Source organism: Lissotriton helveticus, chromosome 3_1, assembly GCF_964261635.1.
Source record: "Lissotriton helveticus chromosome 3_1, aLisHel1.1, whole genome shotgun sequence".
NCBI lineage: Eukaryota > Metazoa > Chordata > Amphibia > Caudata > Salamandridae > Lissotriton > Lissotriton helveticus.
The window spans coordinates 1,407,092,919-1,407,108,557 of NC_136061.1; the positions used below are offsets into that span (position 1 = coordinate 1,407,092,919).

The 15,639-nt window shown below is 45.0% G+C and overlaps 1 protein-coding gene across 5 annotated transcripts in view; it reads left to right on the plus strand.

Annotated features, from left to right (window-relative positions):
- The window catches only part of CLASP1 (cytoplasmic linker associated protein 1), a 1,618,163-nt gene that overhangs the window by 497,095 nt on the left and 1,105,429 nt on the right, over positions 1 to 15,639 (plus strand). For all 5 annotated transcript variants that reach the window (XM_078682066.1, XM_078682063.1, XM_078682065.1 and 2 more), the window contains exon 9: positions 4,218 to 4,373. In XM_078682066.1, coding sequence (XP_078538192.1) covers positions 4,218 to 4,373 — 156 coding nt within the window. The remainder of the gene's footprint in view (positions 1 to 4,217; positions 4,374 to 15,639) is intronic.

The window sequence follows — 15,639 nt, forward strand, 5'->3', positions numbered from 1 at the left end:
GGCTCACCCCCTGTGATCGACTCGTACCGGTGTTGGGTGGTCCGGCGCGGACCCCCGAAGTCCGCTTCTCGGAGCTTTTACGTATCGGAGGCTCCGACTCGATCCGGCTGTCCGACTCGTGCATCGTACTGGCTCGGTCGGAAATCGCCTTCATTGCATGGCACGGTTTGCTCACGGACGAGATGCACGGAGCGGTTCGGACCCAGAAACTATTCGGTCAGCGATTTTGCGTTTCTCGCATCGTACTTGCTCGCTCGTACAGCTGTACGGGTCGGTCGGAAAACACGTGTCCAGCTTGTACTTTTTCCGGCCGGATCGCGTTCGGAGCCCTTCCGAGCGAGATCGGAATCGGCCCTTCTGTGTTTACAAAGTGCTCTGTTTCACAATGCAGGCGGTATGCCGCTTGCTTTTTAAAGAGAGGCGAGAGGTCCCCTAGCTGGCGGGTGAAAGTGTGTGACTACACCTGCCTGCAAGAAAATGTTTTTTTGGAGGGGACGGGTCTATGAACCTCAGAATCTCCCCTCCAGAGGTCTGGCTTAAAGAGGACAGTGTGCCATCTTTTTGTGACTCACTGTCAGTGCGCTTATTAAGTGCACCAACACTATCAGTATTCCAGAAATGGCTGCACAAGCGTCTGCTGCCCCTTCTGTAATTCCATAGTGCCCCGGGTAACAAATTAAGGGAGCCCACGCCCTTTGCAGTATTGCCCCTGGTGATCCTAGGCTTCATTTCGTTGTTTCTAAAATAGGGCAACACTTAGACAACTTGTGCTGGTCATGAAATAAATCACCAGATTGTCAGAATCTTCACATTAGAAAATCTAATTTCAACGTGCTAGATTGGTTCGACCTGCTAGGCTGCCAGCACCGTTTGGATTTTCATAAATAACCACCATAGTAGCAAAATTGCATTCATCTCTCTGTGATACTCTTCTAGGAGTGAAAAGGTTACAGTTTGCATCAGGGAATGGTGACTGTGTGTCATGCTGAAAGGATCGCAGCTGCCGAGACCCTCCTGCCCAGGCTTCCCCCGGGGCTCACTCGGAGCAGCCTGTAGGCTTTGACACCATGCGCGTCCTTTAATCCGCCTTTCATCGGCGCATTTACACAGCAGCATTTCCTCAGCAGCATTTCCTTCACTTGCCGCGTGCCTTCAGGTGGCTACTCTGGCTTTAGAATTGCAGCGTCTTAGCTAAAATGCACCCACAGAAACAAAGATGCTCGCGCCGGTCCCGGCACTGCTACCTGATGGGTCTTTGATTATCGTCGATAAATCAGCGCAGAGCAAGCCCCACTCTGCCGGGGCCACGGCTGGATTCGGGCTTGTCATGAAGGCAAGGAGGAATGTTCAAGAAGCTTATTTGCAAACGGATGTGCACTCGTAAGCATTCTTTATGACCTATTTTACAATCAATTTCAAAATAATCTTGAGTTGATATATCCTTTGTGAATAGCGGATTTGTTTGCGTGTACGATAAATTAGAAAATGCTTCAAACAGTATTCCTGCTTTGGAAAATGTAAAACATTTGTTTGTATGACCCAATATTAATTTTTTTAAAACAAATATATTTGTTTGTGCTTGCTGGCAAATTAAGTGATTATAAAATAAAATATTATTTGTGCATGCTTAGGCATTTATGCCCATGAAAGTAAAAGGGCAACCGAATAACGCCTAGCGAGCTTGAATATAAAATAGGGTCAGTGGCCTACGGAGGGGTAATTTACAAGTTCACTTAAATAGGACTTGATGAAAACATGTCTATTTCTTGTGTGGAGAAGGGGCGCATAACCTTACGAACTCCTTCTAAAACAGAGTGCAATATCATGCACATGTTTTGTACAAGTGCTACTTGATGATGGTGTTTTTCATGTACAAATAGTGTATGTTTTTCTGTATAATACATCAAGTAAATTGCTTTCACATATGTACGTCTCGTGTCATAACTTTATCGCACCAATTTATTTTCATGAAGTAATATTTAAGTGAACTTGTAAATGTTCCCCTTGTAGGCCATTTTCCCCTTGCTGATAGGTATTTATGCAGACAGAGGCGAGTTTAATTTTTGCTAAACCGGAAAGTTGGGGGATCTGTGATGGGAACTTTGAACAGTATGCACAATAATTAGAGTACTTCTTAGATACCATACAAAGCAGGACTTATTTTGTTAATGATTGTCTTTCTACTTTATATTGAATATACGTAGAACCACGGCAAATTTGGATTTGGGCAAATGCTCGTACGGTCTCATTAAAGGAAAATCTGCTTAGGCTGCCATATTTTTTGAAACGGCGTTTTTTTGGTTACTGTTAAGGAATTAAGATAACTTGTGGTGATGTTCAGAATTACTCTGTGTGGTTCACATATAGCATCTGGGAAACAAAGAATGACGCATGGACCTTTGCTATCCACTGTCATGCGTGACTCAGCGGTCTACTCTTTACATTGTAAAGTGAAGCCAACAAAATTGTTTCTTAGATTGGGAAATGTTACCCATTGAAAGATATTAAGCATGGAACATCCTCCAGTTCATTCCAGTGTACGTTTTTTGAACTCCAGAAAGATACCCGTTGAAAGTTAATATCAAAAAATACTCCTCTCTGTGCTTCCACCTGCTGTGTGCCTCAATGTGTTGAGCTTTTGGGGAATCTTCAGGGAAACGGCTGCACTTATTGGCTCTGTTTGGTGCGTTGTGGTGTTACTTTGTTAAGGAATAACTTTGTAATGCATAATCCCAAGCAGTCTGATGCCTGAAGGGCAAAATGACGAAGTGCAGTCATTACGCCCTTGGCTATAATTCCACAGAGGATATGATTATGTCAATTGTCAGTAGCTTCTGTAACTGGAAACCTTAAATTGATGCTCCAGCTAAGGAGTAAGCAGTATTCCTATAAGAACTAGCATGAGGTTTGAGTTGAAATGCAGTGATTGTCACTGTAAAAGATTTAAAGTAGTAATGTGAATCCGAACGATTCCTAAAGTCCACTTGCAGTTGCACCCCACCTAGAACGCTTGTTTAGACCGTTTCAGCTGAAAAATGTACGTTTCATTTTCGGTCATTCAAATTCTGCCATTTGTGCAGATAGTCTGTGTGGTTATTGCTTTAATGTATTTTAAGTTGATGCTCCTGCAGATGAGTTTCAGCGTGTCACAAACCTGCTGAATTGCGTTAGTGAGTGATTTAATCTGTGCAGTAAGTGAACAACCTGACGTTCATACCCCTTAAATGCAGGCGAGAAGCACAAACAAATTTAGCCCGAGAGTGCAGGAGACTGCGCTTTAGGTCAAAGAAAACATCGGCAGAGCCAAGCCATGTGTTTAATTTAGTTTTTTACTAGTGCGCTTCATGGGGCAGTCTTGCTGTATTAAGGTACAATATCTTGGGTTACAATCCTTTTTGCAACAATCTCACCCTAAACTGTAAGCCAGGTCTCCTATGAGTGAGAACACAAACAACCCCAGACCAGTTTCTGCAATCCTGGGCCTTGTCAGTAGGATACAGCTCGAGTCCTCTGCCACAGTGAACATGGGATCCTTGTTTTAAGTGCGACAGGTATGCACAGGACTCAATCATCTGCAGCCTACTAATGAGGCCCAAATCGACTAAAACCTGTCTGACGGTTTCTAGTGTTGCCGTTCAGAAGCTGCCTGGTATGGCAGTTCAGCCTGGACTGTTTTTATCCTGAGCAGACCAGGTCTGATTTGCCTAAGGCTCGTTCCTGTCTGATGTGCCATGGTGGCCAAAAACCTTATTGGGGCCTAATATTGAACAGCTTCCACCAATTAAATATTTTACCCATTATTGTTGCAGTTTTTCTAAAACATTTATAATTGCATGGTGGTTGAAATGGATTTCATGAGTCTTGCACAGCATTAGGAAATAAACATCACTTATATAGAGAAATGTTTACAAAATACTTCACTAAAGCGGGCCGGCAAAATGTACTACTTTGCTTACCAAACAACGCCCATACCTCAGAGAAGCAGGTCATGAATCCTCTACCTCTGAAAATTGTTGAACTTTAGTCAATCTCTTCAAAATGAAGTCTAGCATTGTCAGAGATCACAGTACTTCATGTAGCCATTTGTGAAATTCGATTTTGTAGCAGCTTAATGAATTTACTGTTTATACAGTAATTGCTTCTCAAAGTGAATATTGGCAAAATGTCAACATTGCCATCTTGAATGTTTAAATGAACTAAATGTTTTTTGCCAACAGATAAAACTTTAGATGATGAAGACTCTGTGGATGGAAATAGACCTTCCTCCTCTGCCAGCTCCACCACATCATCGAAGACGGCTCCTTGCAGGAGGGCTGCTCCTTTGTCGTCAGCTCGCAAACCTGGACCGGCCTCCATTCTCGCTAAAAGTGCTGGTATGTCTTGATGGTATTCATTTTTAAATTTTTTGTTCATAGATAAAACAAACATTTTGAAAGCTTAGTTCATTTAGAAATTGGAACTCGGACCATTTCATGAAACATTTCATTTTCTTAATGTTGTATAAGTGTCTTTTTCCAATCTAAATGAAGGATGGGAAATATGCAATAAAAGGCACAGTTGTAGCAAGCCTTGGATATGAGCTTAATAAAACCTGTGGCTTACATACAAAATGTACAACTCAATTGCTCTCATTGCTGAAAGTTGCACAAACTCAACATGCATGCTAAGATAGATGGATGTGAATGCTATAAAGTTGGCAGTACATGGTACAAACATGTTTTACAAAGTGTGTGTATTTTCACTAGCAATACTTTAATTAATGGGAGCTATGGTTCTCTGCTTAGATCAGTCAACCTTCACATTAAAAATATTTTTTAAAAAGTCTATAACATCAGTTGAAGGGACCTTCATTAGTGATGTTATTCATGATCTAATTTTTGATATCATCTGTGACATCTTGTTTAATGTGATCTGGGATTTGGTATGAGATGTTATGGTTGGGTAGCTCACATTACTTGGTGAATTTCAGTTTTTTATATTTTTGTATTTTGTATTGTAACCTTAACATACCTTTTTTTTTTAAATAACTATCGCATTTTGTCTGTAGAGAGAAAAAACAAGATAACAGTTCAGCATAGCAGTCTAGGGCAATATAGTAGCATGTTCATGACAGAAGTCCCTCAGAGCATCAATCCTAAGTACCAGATTAGGAGATAATACATCTGTTACAGCTTGGTCAGTACTTTCGCTCAAAATGTTTGCCCATTTAGAGCACCCATTCCCTGTTCATCTGCAATACATAATCAAGGAAAGAGCCCATCATAGTATCCTATCTCTCATTCCCTCCCACCCTAACATCTCAGGCCCACACCCCTTATGTGGAGCCTTTGATCGGTGAGACACCTCCAGTCCAAGCTGTGGATTAGGATCCCGAGGGATCTATTAACTCATCAGTCATCTTTACCCATAGTACTATGACCATTTCCACATTCTCATTTCTTTGCACCATGCACAGCCATCTTTTGGCAGCCTACCCATTCCTGCAGGTCAGACTTTCACCTAGAGAGGTGGGGCGGACCGTGTGATCCAGTGTATAGTAATTTGTCTCCTAGCCAAAAGTAGGCCTAGGGGCGCAAACCAAGTGTGTATTTTTGTGCCAGTTTTCGGTAGTGGTGTGAGTCACAGTAGGCAGTGTCTCATTGTTAGGATATGCTGTATCCTCAGCATCCCTATGTGCTTGTCAACTATCTTAACCCAGAACTCTTGAAGGTTGGCACTGGTCCAAGTAATGTAAAAAAACTTCGCTGGCCTGGTATTGCATCGTGGGCAAATTTCAGGCTTCACAGGTAAAATTCTATAGCACTGCTAGGGTGTACGATAGGCATGGTGCAGGTAGTAGAGCTCAGTAGGTTTAAATCTAGTGTTACTGGCTACATCTTGTATCAGTGCACACAGTCTTGACAGTTTCCTGTCTGACAGTGGCTTTGGTAGCGCTTAATCCTGTTGACCACATCAGTAGTAATAGAACTTCCCTAAACCTAGGTTTTGTTTGTGAACTCCCTAGCATGTGCTATGATGTACTTTAACAAATGCCTGGAATTTGTCTGTACTCTTTTGCCTTCATGCTCATGGAGCATTGCCTATTTCTGTACCCAGAGAAGTCTGAGTGCGGGACTTGACCTTAGACTTCACCCTTTCTTCAGACCATCGGCTCTTAGAGCTTGCAGGACTTGCTCTTATCTATGACCTTGGATTTTGGCCATGCTGAGATCTTGGATTTTGGCCAAGCTTTCTGCCCACCCATTCTGCACACTGTGCCTTCAGCTATGCTTTGCTTAATCAAAGTATGGGCTTTGGCAATGTCCTCTTATTAGTTCCCCCGTACCTGGAGATTGTTGGGCATGGCCTTCAGATGTGCCTAATTGGCTCAGCTTCCCTCAAACCGCCAGGCACAGCCTTGAGTGAAGACAAGCTCATGAGCTGGGAAGCCCCAAACCTTCAAGATCAAAACCCCCTATCCATAGGTGCCAAGTTTTCAGTTTGCTTATGTGTGAAATTTTCCTATTTTTGATGACTTTATGTGTGATATTTCAATGTTTGTGTGAAACCAAATGCCATTTTTAAAAATAAAACACATCCATTCATATATTGAAAAAAGGCACAAATTACCCTTATCCCTATTTGTGGAATTTGATGTTTGAAGAATGCCTTGAAACTTCTGCTGCACTCCTTAATTGCTTGTTCAAGTTCACTAAACTATTTCCCTGTTCTATCATGATCGTCCTAGAAACCTCTGTGGCGCTGGGATAAACAATAAAAATGACCTCTGTGATGCTGGGATAAACAATAAGAATATACAATATACACACAATTCTGGTGGATACTAATACCCGCAGATGTCTAACCTGTTGAATAATCCCAGGTGTCAGAATAGATCTTGAAAACTTGAAAGTTCTGACACCAGTAGGAGGTGCTCATTTTATCTTGACTCCAGTAGTGACTTCTTGCAATGCTACAAAAGCCATATTGTGCCTGCCCTGGTGCAATTACATCAAATCCCTTTTTCAGCTCCTTTGATGCATATCCAATTGGGAGTAGACGTCAATGTCGCCAATCTAGCAGTTGATAAATGGATTACAGAGACATTGAATGCACTTGCCCCATGGACCACTAACACCCCTTAAAGATGGACTAAATCAGCACCATGGTTTAATGAAGAGGTAAGGGCTGTGAAAACATCTTGCAAACACTTTGAGCACCAGAGGTTAGATTTAGCTAATGATTATAAGAATGCTTATAAATTGGCACAAATAATTACTACTCTCTTATAAAAAAAAAAATGCACGCTGCCTATCATAATTCCAGAATAGAGCAGGCGGATAATAATTTGAGTGAACTATTTGCCATTCTTAAAGACCTTTCCTCTTTAGAGAGAAATATGGCAACCACCAGTGGTTTCCTAGGGTTGTGCAATCAGATTGGCGACTTCTTTGCCATGAAGGTATCTAAAATATGATTTCTTTCCAGTTGAGGTTCGTAATGGTAACTTTTCTCAATTTGAAAGGTCCATCATACTGGAGACCAACCAACTCTCAGGGTTCTTACCCCCCTTGCTGGAAGATCTGAGAGGTGTTGCCTGAAGTATTAAATCTGGCTCACCAATGGATCCAGCTGTGCCCAAAATCATTAGAGAAGGATTAGACACAATATTACCCTATGTACACCAACTTTTGGAGCTATCCTTCCCTTATGGTGAGGTAACAAGTAAGTGGAATCATGCAACTGCCCTTCCTCTAAACAAAAAAAACCCATCAGCAAATCCGGGATTGCTGGATAATCTGCGTTCCATCCCACTCCTGCCTTACTTCTCCAAAATAGCAGAGAAGACTGTGAACACGCAATTGGTTGCACCCATTAACAAGCATAACCTATTCCACCCAACGCAATCAGGCTTTAGAGCCATGTACTCTACGGAGTCTGTGTTACTTCTCACCACAGAGACACTACGAAGGTGGGCATATGATGATCGGACTATAGCTTTGGTCCTGTTGGACCTCAGAGCAGCCTTTGACACAGTATCCCATAAACTGCTTTTGCAGTAACTCTGGTCAGGTGAGCTGGGGGGAGCTGCTCTTAAGTTGATGACTTCCTTCCCACAGGATCAAAGTTTTCAGGTTGCAGAGCGCCCACATATGTCTAAAACCATGCCGCTTTCACAAAGGGCCCACAGGGCTCAATTTTGAGCCCAACTCTTTTTATTATTATTATTATTTTGAGAATTTGTAAAGCGCGACTGACACCTTGCAGGCTTCCTGGCGCTGGAAATTACTCTGTTAACGGTAAACCGGAAGAACAGTCGGACGGGCAATTTATTTGGGGAAGAGCCAGGTCTTAATACGTCTCCTGAAGGGAAGTAGCAGTGATATCTGACGTATGTCAGTGGGCAGGCTGTTCCACAGCTTGGCCGCTGCTACACTGAATGATCTGCCCCCTGTTCTAGTTCTGTTAAATCTGGGTACTTTTACCAGACAGGCAGAAGATGAACGTAAATCTCTGGCAGGAGTGTACCACCGGAACAGGGCTTGCAGAGGTTTAGGTCCAAGTCCGTGCAGCGCCTTAAAGACAATGCAGAGGGATTTGAAGGCCACTCTTTGTTTTAGGGGTAGCCAATGCAGCTCAGCCAGAGCTGCTGTGGCTGAGGCCCTCCTTGTCCAGCCAAGAGCCAGCTTGGCGGCGGCAGATTGAATTCGCTGTAGTCGGTCCAGCATCGTGACTGGAGACTCCAGGAGCAGGGCGTTGCAATAGTCAAGGCGACTGAGTATCGTGCACCTGACTATCGACGCCCTGGCTTGTGCCGGGAGAAGAGGCATGATTTTCCTCAGTGATCGAAGCAGGGCAGTGCAAATCCCCACGGTTTTCGTCACCTGGGTTTCCATACTTAGTTTGTTGTTCAGCATGGCTCCCAGGTTGCGCACCGAAGGAACTGGCAGAGGTTTGTCTCTGAACTCCGGGGGCCAGAATTCGTTCGGAAACTGACGGGGTATCTTAGTGCCTGAGCAGAACAGGACCTCCGTTTTCGCGGAGTTGAACTGGAGGGAATTACTGTGTAGCCATCCAGCCGTCTCTCTTAGACAGTCGTGGAAGGTAGAGAAAGGAATGGCATCTTCACCTTCCCACGAGAGAATAAGCTGTGTATCATCCGCGTAATTTATTGTTTTGACCCCAAAGGATTGGATCAATTTGATTAGCGGAATGAGATACATATTAAAAAGGATGGGGCTGATGGAGGAGCCCTGAGGGACTCCCTGGGGCACTGTTGCAAAGGCGGATTGAAACGGGGGAAGAGAGACAGCCTGTCTTCTGTCCCGAAGATAGGAATGAAACCAGAGCAATGCAGTGCCTTCCACTCCCACTTCCCCAAGTCTCTGCAGCAGCCTACCATGTCCGACCGTGTCGAATGCGGCAGACAGGTCCAGCAGTATCAATGCCACTGGCTGGCCCCTGTCTGCGCGCATGCGAAGATCCTCCATGGCAGTTAAAACTGCTGTTTCGGTTCCGTGAGCAGGACGGAAACCGAACTGGTGATCGTCAAGAAGGTTATTTTGTTCTAGGTGGGCGGACAGGCATGAGCTGACCCAACGCTCGGCGACCTTCGCTGGGAAAGGCAGCAGAGAGATGGGTCGGTAGTTGGAAAGACAGTCTGGGCTCAGGGAGGGTTTCTTTAAGAGAGGAGTGATTAGTGCCTGTTTCCAAGGAGTTGGAACAAAGCCACTCTGCAAAGACTGATTGCATATTAGGCGCATGGTGTCAAAAAGTTCATTACCAAAATTTTTCCAGACTTTTGGAGGTAGGGGGTCAAGTGGGGAACCCGAGGTGATACCAAGCGCAAGTCTTTCAAACTCGACAGCCGGGATCAGAGGGAATTCCCCCAGTCTAGCCAGAAGGACAGAGCCAGGAGGCGACAAGTTTCGCGAGCTGGTGTCTGGTCTCAGCGTGTTAGAAGTTTCTGAAGAGGGGGGTGTCTTCAGGTTGTGAATAATGGTGTTTATTTTATTGATAAAAAACACTGCAAGATTGTCGCAGAGGGCTTGAGTAGGAGGCTGTGTAGAAGTGACACAGTCCGGGTTGGTCAGATTTTTGAGTATTTGAAAAATACTCTTTGAGCTGTTCGTGGCGTTGGTTATGATGGAGCAATAATGTTTGGCCTTATTAATCTTTACATTAAAATTGTGGAAAAACACAAGATCACCATTGTGTCGTATGTGGATGACACACAGCTTGTTGTTACTTCATCTCCGAGCATGCTGCGACCCAGTTCTCTTTCTGCCTGAAGGACCTTGATTCCTGGATGTCAAACAACAGCCTGAAACTGGACGGCAGTAAACTAGATGTTCTGGTTGAAGGGAAAATCCCTTCCATTTGGAACTCAGCTTGGTGGCCCCAGATGCTGGGTCCCACACCCACTTCTAAAGAGGAAGTAAAAAATCTGGGAATTTGGCTTGACCCCAAACTCTCCTTTGAAACCTATACTAGGAAGGTCACTGGGAAATGTTTTGGGATTCTCAAAATGCTAAAAAAAACTCTGGACATTCTTCCAATCTCAGTCAGTAAAATCTTGGGCCACACTCTTGTTACAGCTCAGCTGGACTATGTAAATGTCATTTATCTCGGAGCAAGAAAAAAAAGCCTACAAAGGCGGCAACGCATTCAGAATGCGACAGCCCGCCTAGTTCTTAATGTACCAAAGAGAACTTCCTTGGCGAAAGCCCTTAATACCCGGCACTGGCTGCCTGTTAATAAAATAATTATTTTTAAAGCCTTGCGCTTTTGCCATAGGATTTTGCAGGGCAAGGGACCCAGTTACCTACATGATCTTCTTAACCCTTACAATCTGACACGTCACTTGAGATCAACGGGGACTCATTTGCTCAAAGTTCCTAAAATCCAAAGAGCAAGAATGGATGCACGCTCTTTTTGCTATTTGGCAGCCAAGAATTGGAACACATTACCTCCTACACTTTGAGCTGAGCCATCTGGAAACACCTTCCGTAAAGATTTGAAAACTTGTCTCTTCCAGCTGTGAATTTCTAGATTCTCAGCCACCCCTAATGCATGTCTTTTCTTTAGTATTGCTTACCAGTCTTTATAGTAGTAGCTCCTAGCACGGGGACACACCAGCTTGTGTAACCAGGCACTTTATAAATTATTTTATTATTATTATAAACCGGGGCTTGGCGTCTAGGAAGGTATTCTTTGAAGCTTTGAGTCTTAAAGCCTTGTAGGGACTGCAATGGACAAAGGTCCATCACCAGCCCCATCCCTATCTTTCTCTGGTGGTAAGGGTCCTACCTCAGCATAAATTCCAAGACGATTGAGGAACAGGAGGTCAAATTTGTCATGACTTTGGGCTGTAATGAACAAAGAGGTCAATGTCGCTAGTGGGCCTGCTAGAGGTCACTTTCCACCCACTTCTCAATTAAAAGGAAGAACCATAGGAAGACAGGAAACCCACAGGATCTTCATCTTTGGGACCAGAGTAAATTGTGGTGGAGCTGTCAACTTTACCACTCAAAGTTGTCCCTCGAGCCACTTGGCCCTTTTCTGGCACCGATACCCATCTACCTGGATTTTCCTACACCGGGATCTGATCTAGCAGCACTCCTCAATACTGTGTATAATATCTTTCCTTGTTTGAACGCCTCCTCTAATGTTCTTTCTGGCATGGAGTTGACTTGTGAGTGATCAGGGCAGCATTTCTCCTGTTCGGTCCTGCACTCTATGTACTAGGGGTGTGCTCTAAATTTGCATAATTTTCGTTGGAGTAATTTGTGTAACAAGTAGAAAGCAAAATTCACAAAACTGTGAGATTGTGTCTCTGTAATGGAAATTTATCTAGGGCCTACTATGAACTTGAGCTGTCTGTGCAGACTGCTCATAGCATTTGCAGAGGGCAAGAGGAGGGTTGTGCTGCAGCCAGGGTATCCTATTCCTCTCTCCTTTCAAAACTTGTTTCTCCTTAGTGATATAAACAGAAAATAAATTGTATTTCTGATGCATACTTCTAAACGCCGATTCCTCACCTTTTGAATATTCCTCAGGCCCCATACTGGATCTGGAAGTTTATCAGCAGTGCTCTTGTGTGATGCCAGGTGGCATTGTGCAGCTTTGAGTTTACCGTATTTTGGTTCTGAAGTGATGGACTGGAGCCACATATCAGCACGTATAACATACCTCAGCCTGCTTACATCAGTCAATTTCTTTCCACACTCTTGAACGTAAATCTGGAGCCCTCCTTCCTTTTTGTCGGTTGATGGATTCCTTCCAAAACTATTTTTCCTTGTGCAAGAAGAGTAATGTCCTCACGAATGTGTGACTGTCGGAACAAGATGTTGATGATTGACCCCACATGAGGTGTATTGTGATATTTGGGCTCAGGGCATGACTCCTAGTCATGTGAAGAATGTGCCCTAAGGCAATCTGGGACTGTGAATTAAAGCAGCAAGTCTGTGAACACCGAAAGAAGTCACAGGGCTGTAAGTCCCGCTCCAAGTCGAGGCTGCGGAATTACTCATGTTCTTGAGGCCACTCCTGTGACATATCCTTTTTGCTTTCATCGTCGTCCAGGATGTCCAAATCGAAATGTAATAAACATAAGAAGTTGAAGGGGAACTCTACCCCATCCCGTCGCTCTCTGTCCAAAGGAAAGTCGGATGGTAGCAAGGTGCTTACCCATTTTGCTCCTGATCATGGAACAGATATTCTCAACTTGCCCTGTTGCACTGCCACAGTACATTAAAACCTTTAAGGAGGACATGCTGCACATTTCTCAGGTGCTCCTTCGGGTGCCAAGGATATGTCTGGGCCTCCATTTGGGCTACCGCTGGCAGATGCACTGTGCCGTATGTGACCATTGAACCTGCCTGTGGTTCCGCACTGACTTATGTGCCAACTTCGATCTCAGCTCCAAGATCTGCTCTTGTTTCTCCATCAACTTCAATTGTGCTGTCGTTTGAGGTTGAGCCTTTGCTAACTCCGGTGTTCAAGCTCAATCTGATTCTGTTTCAGCCTTGAACAAGGTCACATCTTGAATCTACTCCATTATACCTGATTCCGTTATGCTCGGAGTCAAACAAAAAACCCTTCCTCTTCCCAGAGGACTTTCTCATAGGCTTCATTACCTTTTTGACTCGGACTCCAATTAACCTGATAATGAATAGAGTTCGGCGGAATGTTTTATTCCACCTGCAAAATTGGCGTAATCTGATTGAAGCTTCGAGCCACAGTTTTCTTACCTTGCAAATGCAATCAGGCGTCAGACTGCCTTCGAAAACTTTTTGTGATTAAGACCCCTGCACACCGGTAGGTAGCATCATTCAGCTCCACGTAGTGTCATTGACTTGGTCTACGCCGGAAGTGATGTGCTGTGCCTATATAGGCACCTCCCCAGCGCTCTGGCTTAAGCCGATTTCATTCCGTGCCAGTCAATGCAGATCTCAAGAAAGCTACCGCCTTTCATTTTTTGACTGATTGTTTTTAGACTTTTGACCACATTTTTTTTTAGATTTAGCTCCTGGTGTGGCAGGGATGTTCACAAGGAAGGCTGACTTCAGGCCCTGCAGCGCCTGTCACTGACATGTCAGTGATGGACCTGCACCTCATCTATCTCTCATACCTTGAGCACGGCCACAATGCCAAAACCTGTTGATTGCCACCCAATGTACCCCAAGGCCTTCAGGGAGTGAGCCCTCAAGTTCCTTGCTGCCCGACATGTGACTATCTCGATCCCGGTTGAGAGGAAGGTCCGCGATCTGTTGCAAACCCATAGATATTCGTCGAAGTCATCCCACTCTGGTAAATCCCACAAAAACGGAAAGAGCAAGAGGGCAAAGAGGTCTTCGACTTTACCCCATCTGTTGAAGTTATCTGGCGAGATGAGGGAGCGTTGTCACTCGAGGCCTGGCTCTGCGACTGAGCTTGTGCCTGGACATTCTCTGCCCCTCCCCGAGTTTTCAGTAGCCAGAGTGGCCCAAATACTTAGAGTATTCTGTAAGGACATGATCCTCATGTATGGGCGGCTTCACATGGGGCCTAATTACTGGTTCACCTCCGGCAGGTCCACCCTTCATGCCAGTTTGGCCCATTGGATCTGAACCGGCGCCAGTCATACCACCTCAACATTCCCCGATGCTGGTCCCTCTGTCGACGCTCCCAGCGGCACTGTCCCCATTCCTGACTCTGACACACAGACGTAGGGGCGTCATTAGAAGTCGATATTGGCGCCGACCGGAGCCATCCCCTCCAGGCTTGATTGTGGACTAGGACTTGGGGAACATTGGGAAGGGCCACTGGACCCGAAGAATACCAGTTTCTAGACACATATTTGTACTGTTTTGACGAATTGGTGGATTCCAGTTGACTAGACACCTCACCAGATACTAGCTTGGTCTCTCCTCATACCGTGGCTATGGAGGAGGGTGTCACATTTGTTATGGTGTTGAGGTGAGTGGCATGGTCCTCGGCCTTCAGTTGCCTCCGTGGTTGTCTAGACATCTTGAAGGAGAAGCGTCAACGAAAAGCTACCTTTCAGAACCACTTCTCCCTTTTAATGAAACCCTTACAGGCTTCCTGCTCAAGCCTGGTCCAAGTCCTGTGGACAGGATAATTGCCCTCCACCATCACCCCTCCCTAGAGGACCCCTCTTTCCTCACCTAACACCCTAGCCTGGAGAGCTTGGTGGTCCAGGCCTCATTTCCTGAGTAAATCCTGGCGCATTCCTAGCGCCCCAACGGATAGGGAATCCAAAGGCTGGAGCCCTTGGGTAAAAAATGTTTTTATTCCATCAACCTGGCATTGCTTTGTGTGAACACTGTATGCCTTTTGGGCCGTTACTCCCATTCCCTTTGGGAGTTCGTTGGGCAGGTACTGCCTATGGTCCTGGAGGAGGCTCGGGCCATACTCTACCAAGCTATAGCTGATGGGAGAGAAGCAGTGAAGTTTGCAACCAGATGACGGCTGGACACGACCGACTCTCTAGGCAGAGCAGTTTCTTCATCAGTGGCCTTACGGTGCCACGCCTGGCAGAGGACGATTGGCTTTTCAGGGGATATCCAAGCTTTGCTTGTGGAAATGCTGTTTGATGGTTTCCATCACTTCGGAGACAAAGCAGACTCTGCGCTGGAGCTCTTCAATACAGCAGAGCTACAGCCTGGCCCTTGGAAGAAGAAGATTTGGAAAAACATGTCTCTGAAATTGAATTTGATTTCTTTTTGACTACTGTTTAATATTGAAGCTTTCATTGGTGCACCATTTGTTTTTTGTTTAAAATTGCATAGTCCGATTAGGACCGCACCTTGACAGTGGATGCTTGAACTGTGTTCACGTAGACGCACTTAGGATATTTCCTTCACCTTAAACTTTGGCGATAGCAGGATAGGTGCAAGTTTAGGTAGAGGTTTCACTGTTGTACTTTGTTCCAGGTTCTCTGGACTTTCCATGGTGCCCTGCTAATCTCCGTCCACTTTTTGCTCCTTTCGTGGCTCCTTTCGTGGCCTCGGAAGGGGCTTCTATCCACGGCTGTACCCATCCAGCCACCATGGGGCTCAAGCTTTCCAATCCCTGCCTAGCAGAGGACTGTGCTACTGCAACAAACAGGACAAGATGGAGCCGTGGGGCTCTCTGAACGCCAAGGCGGACTAACTC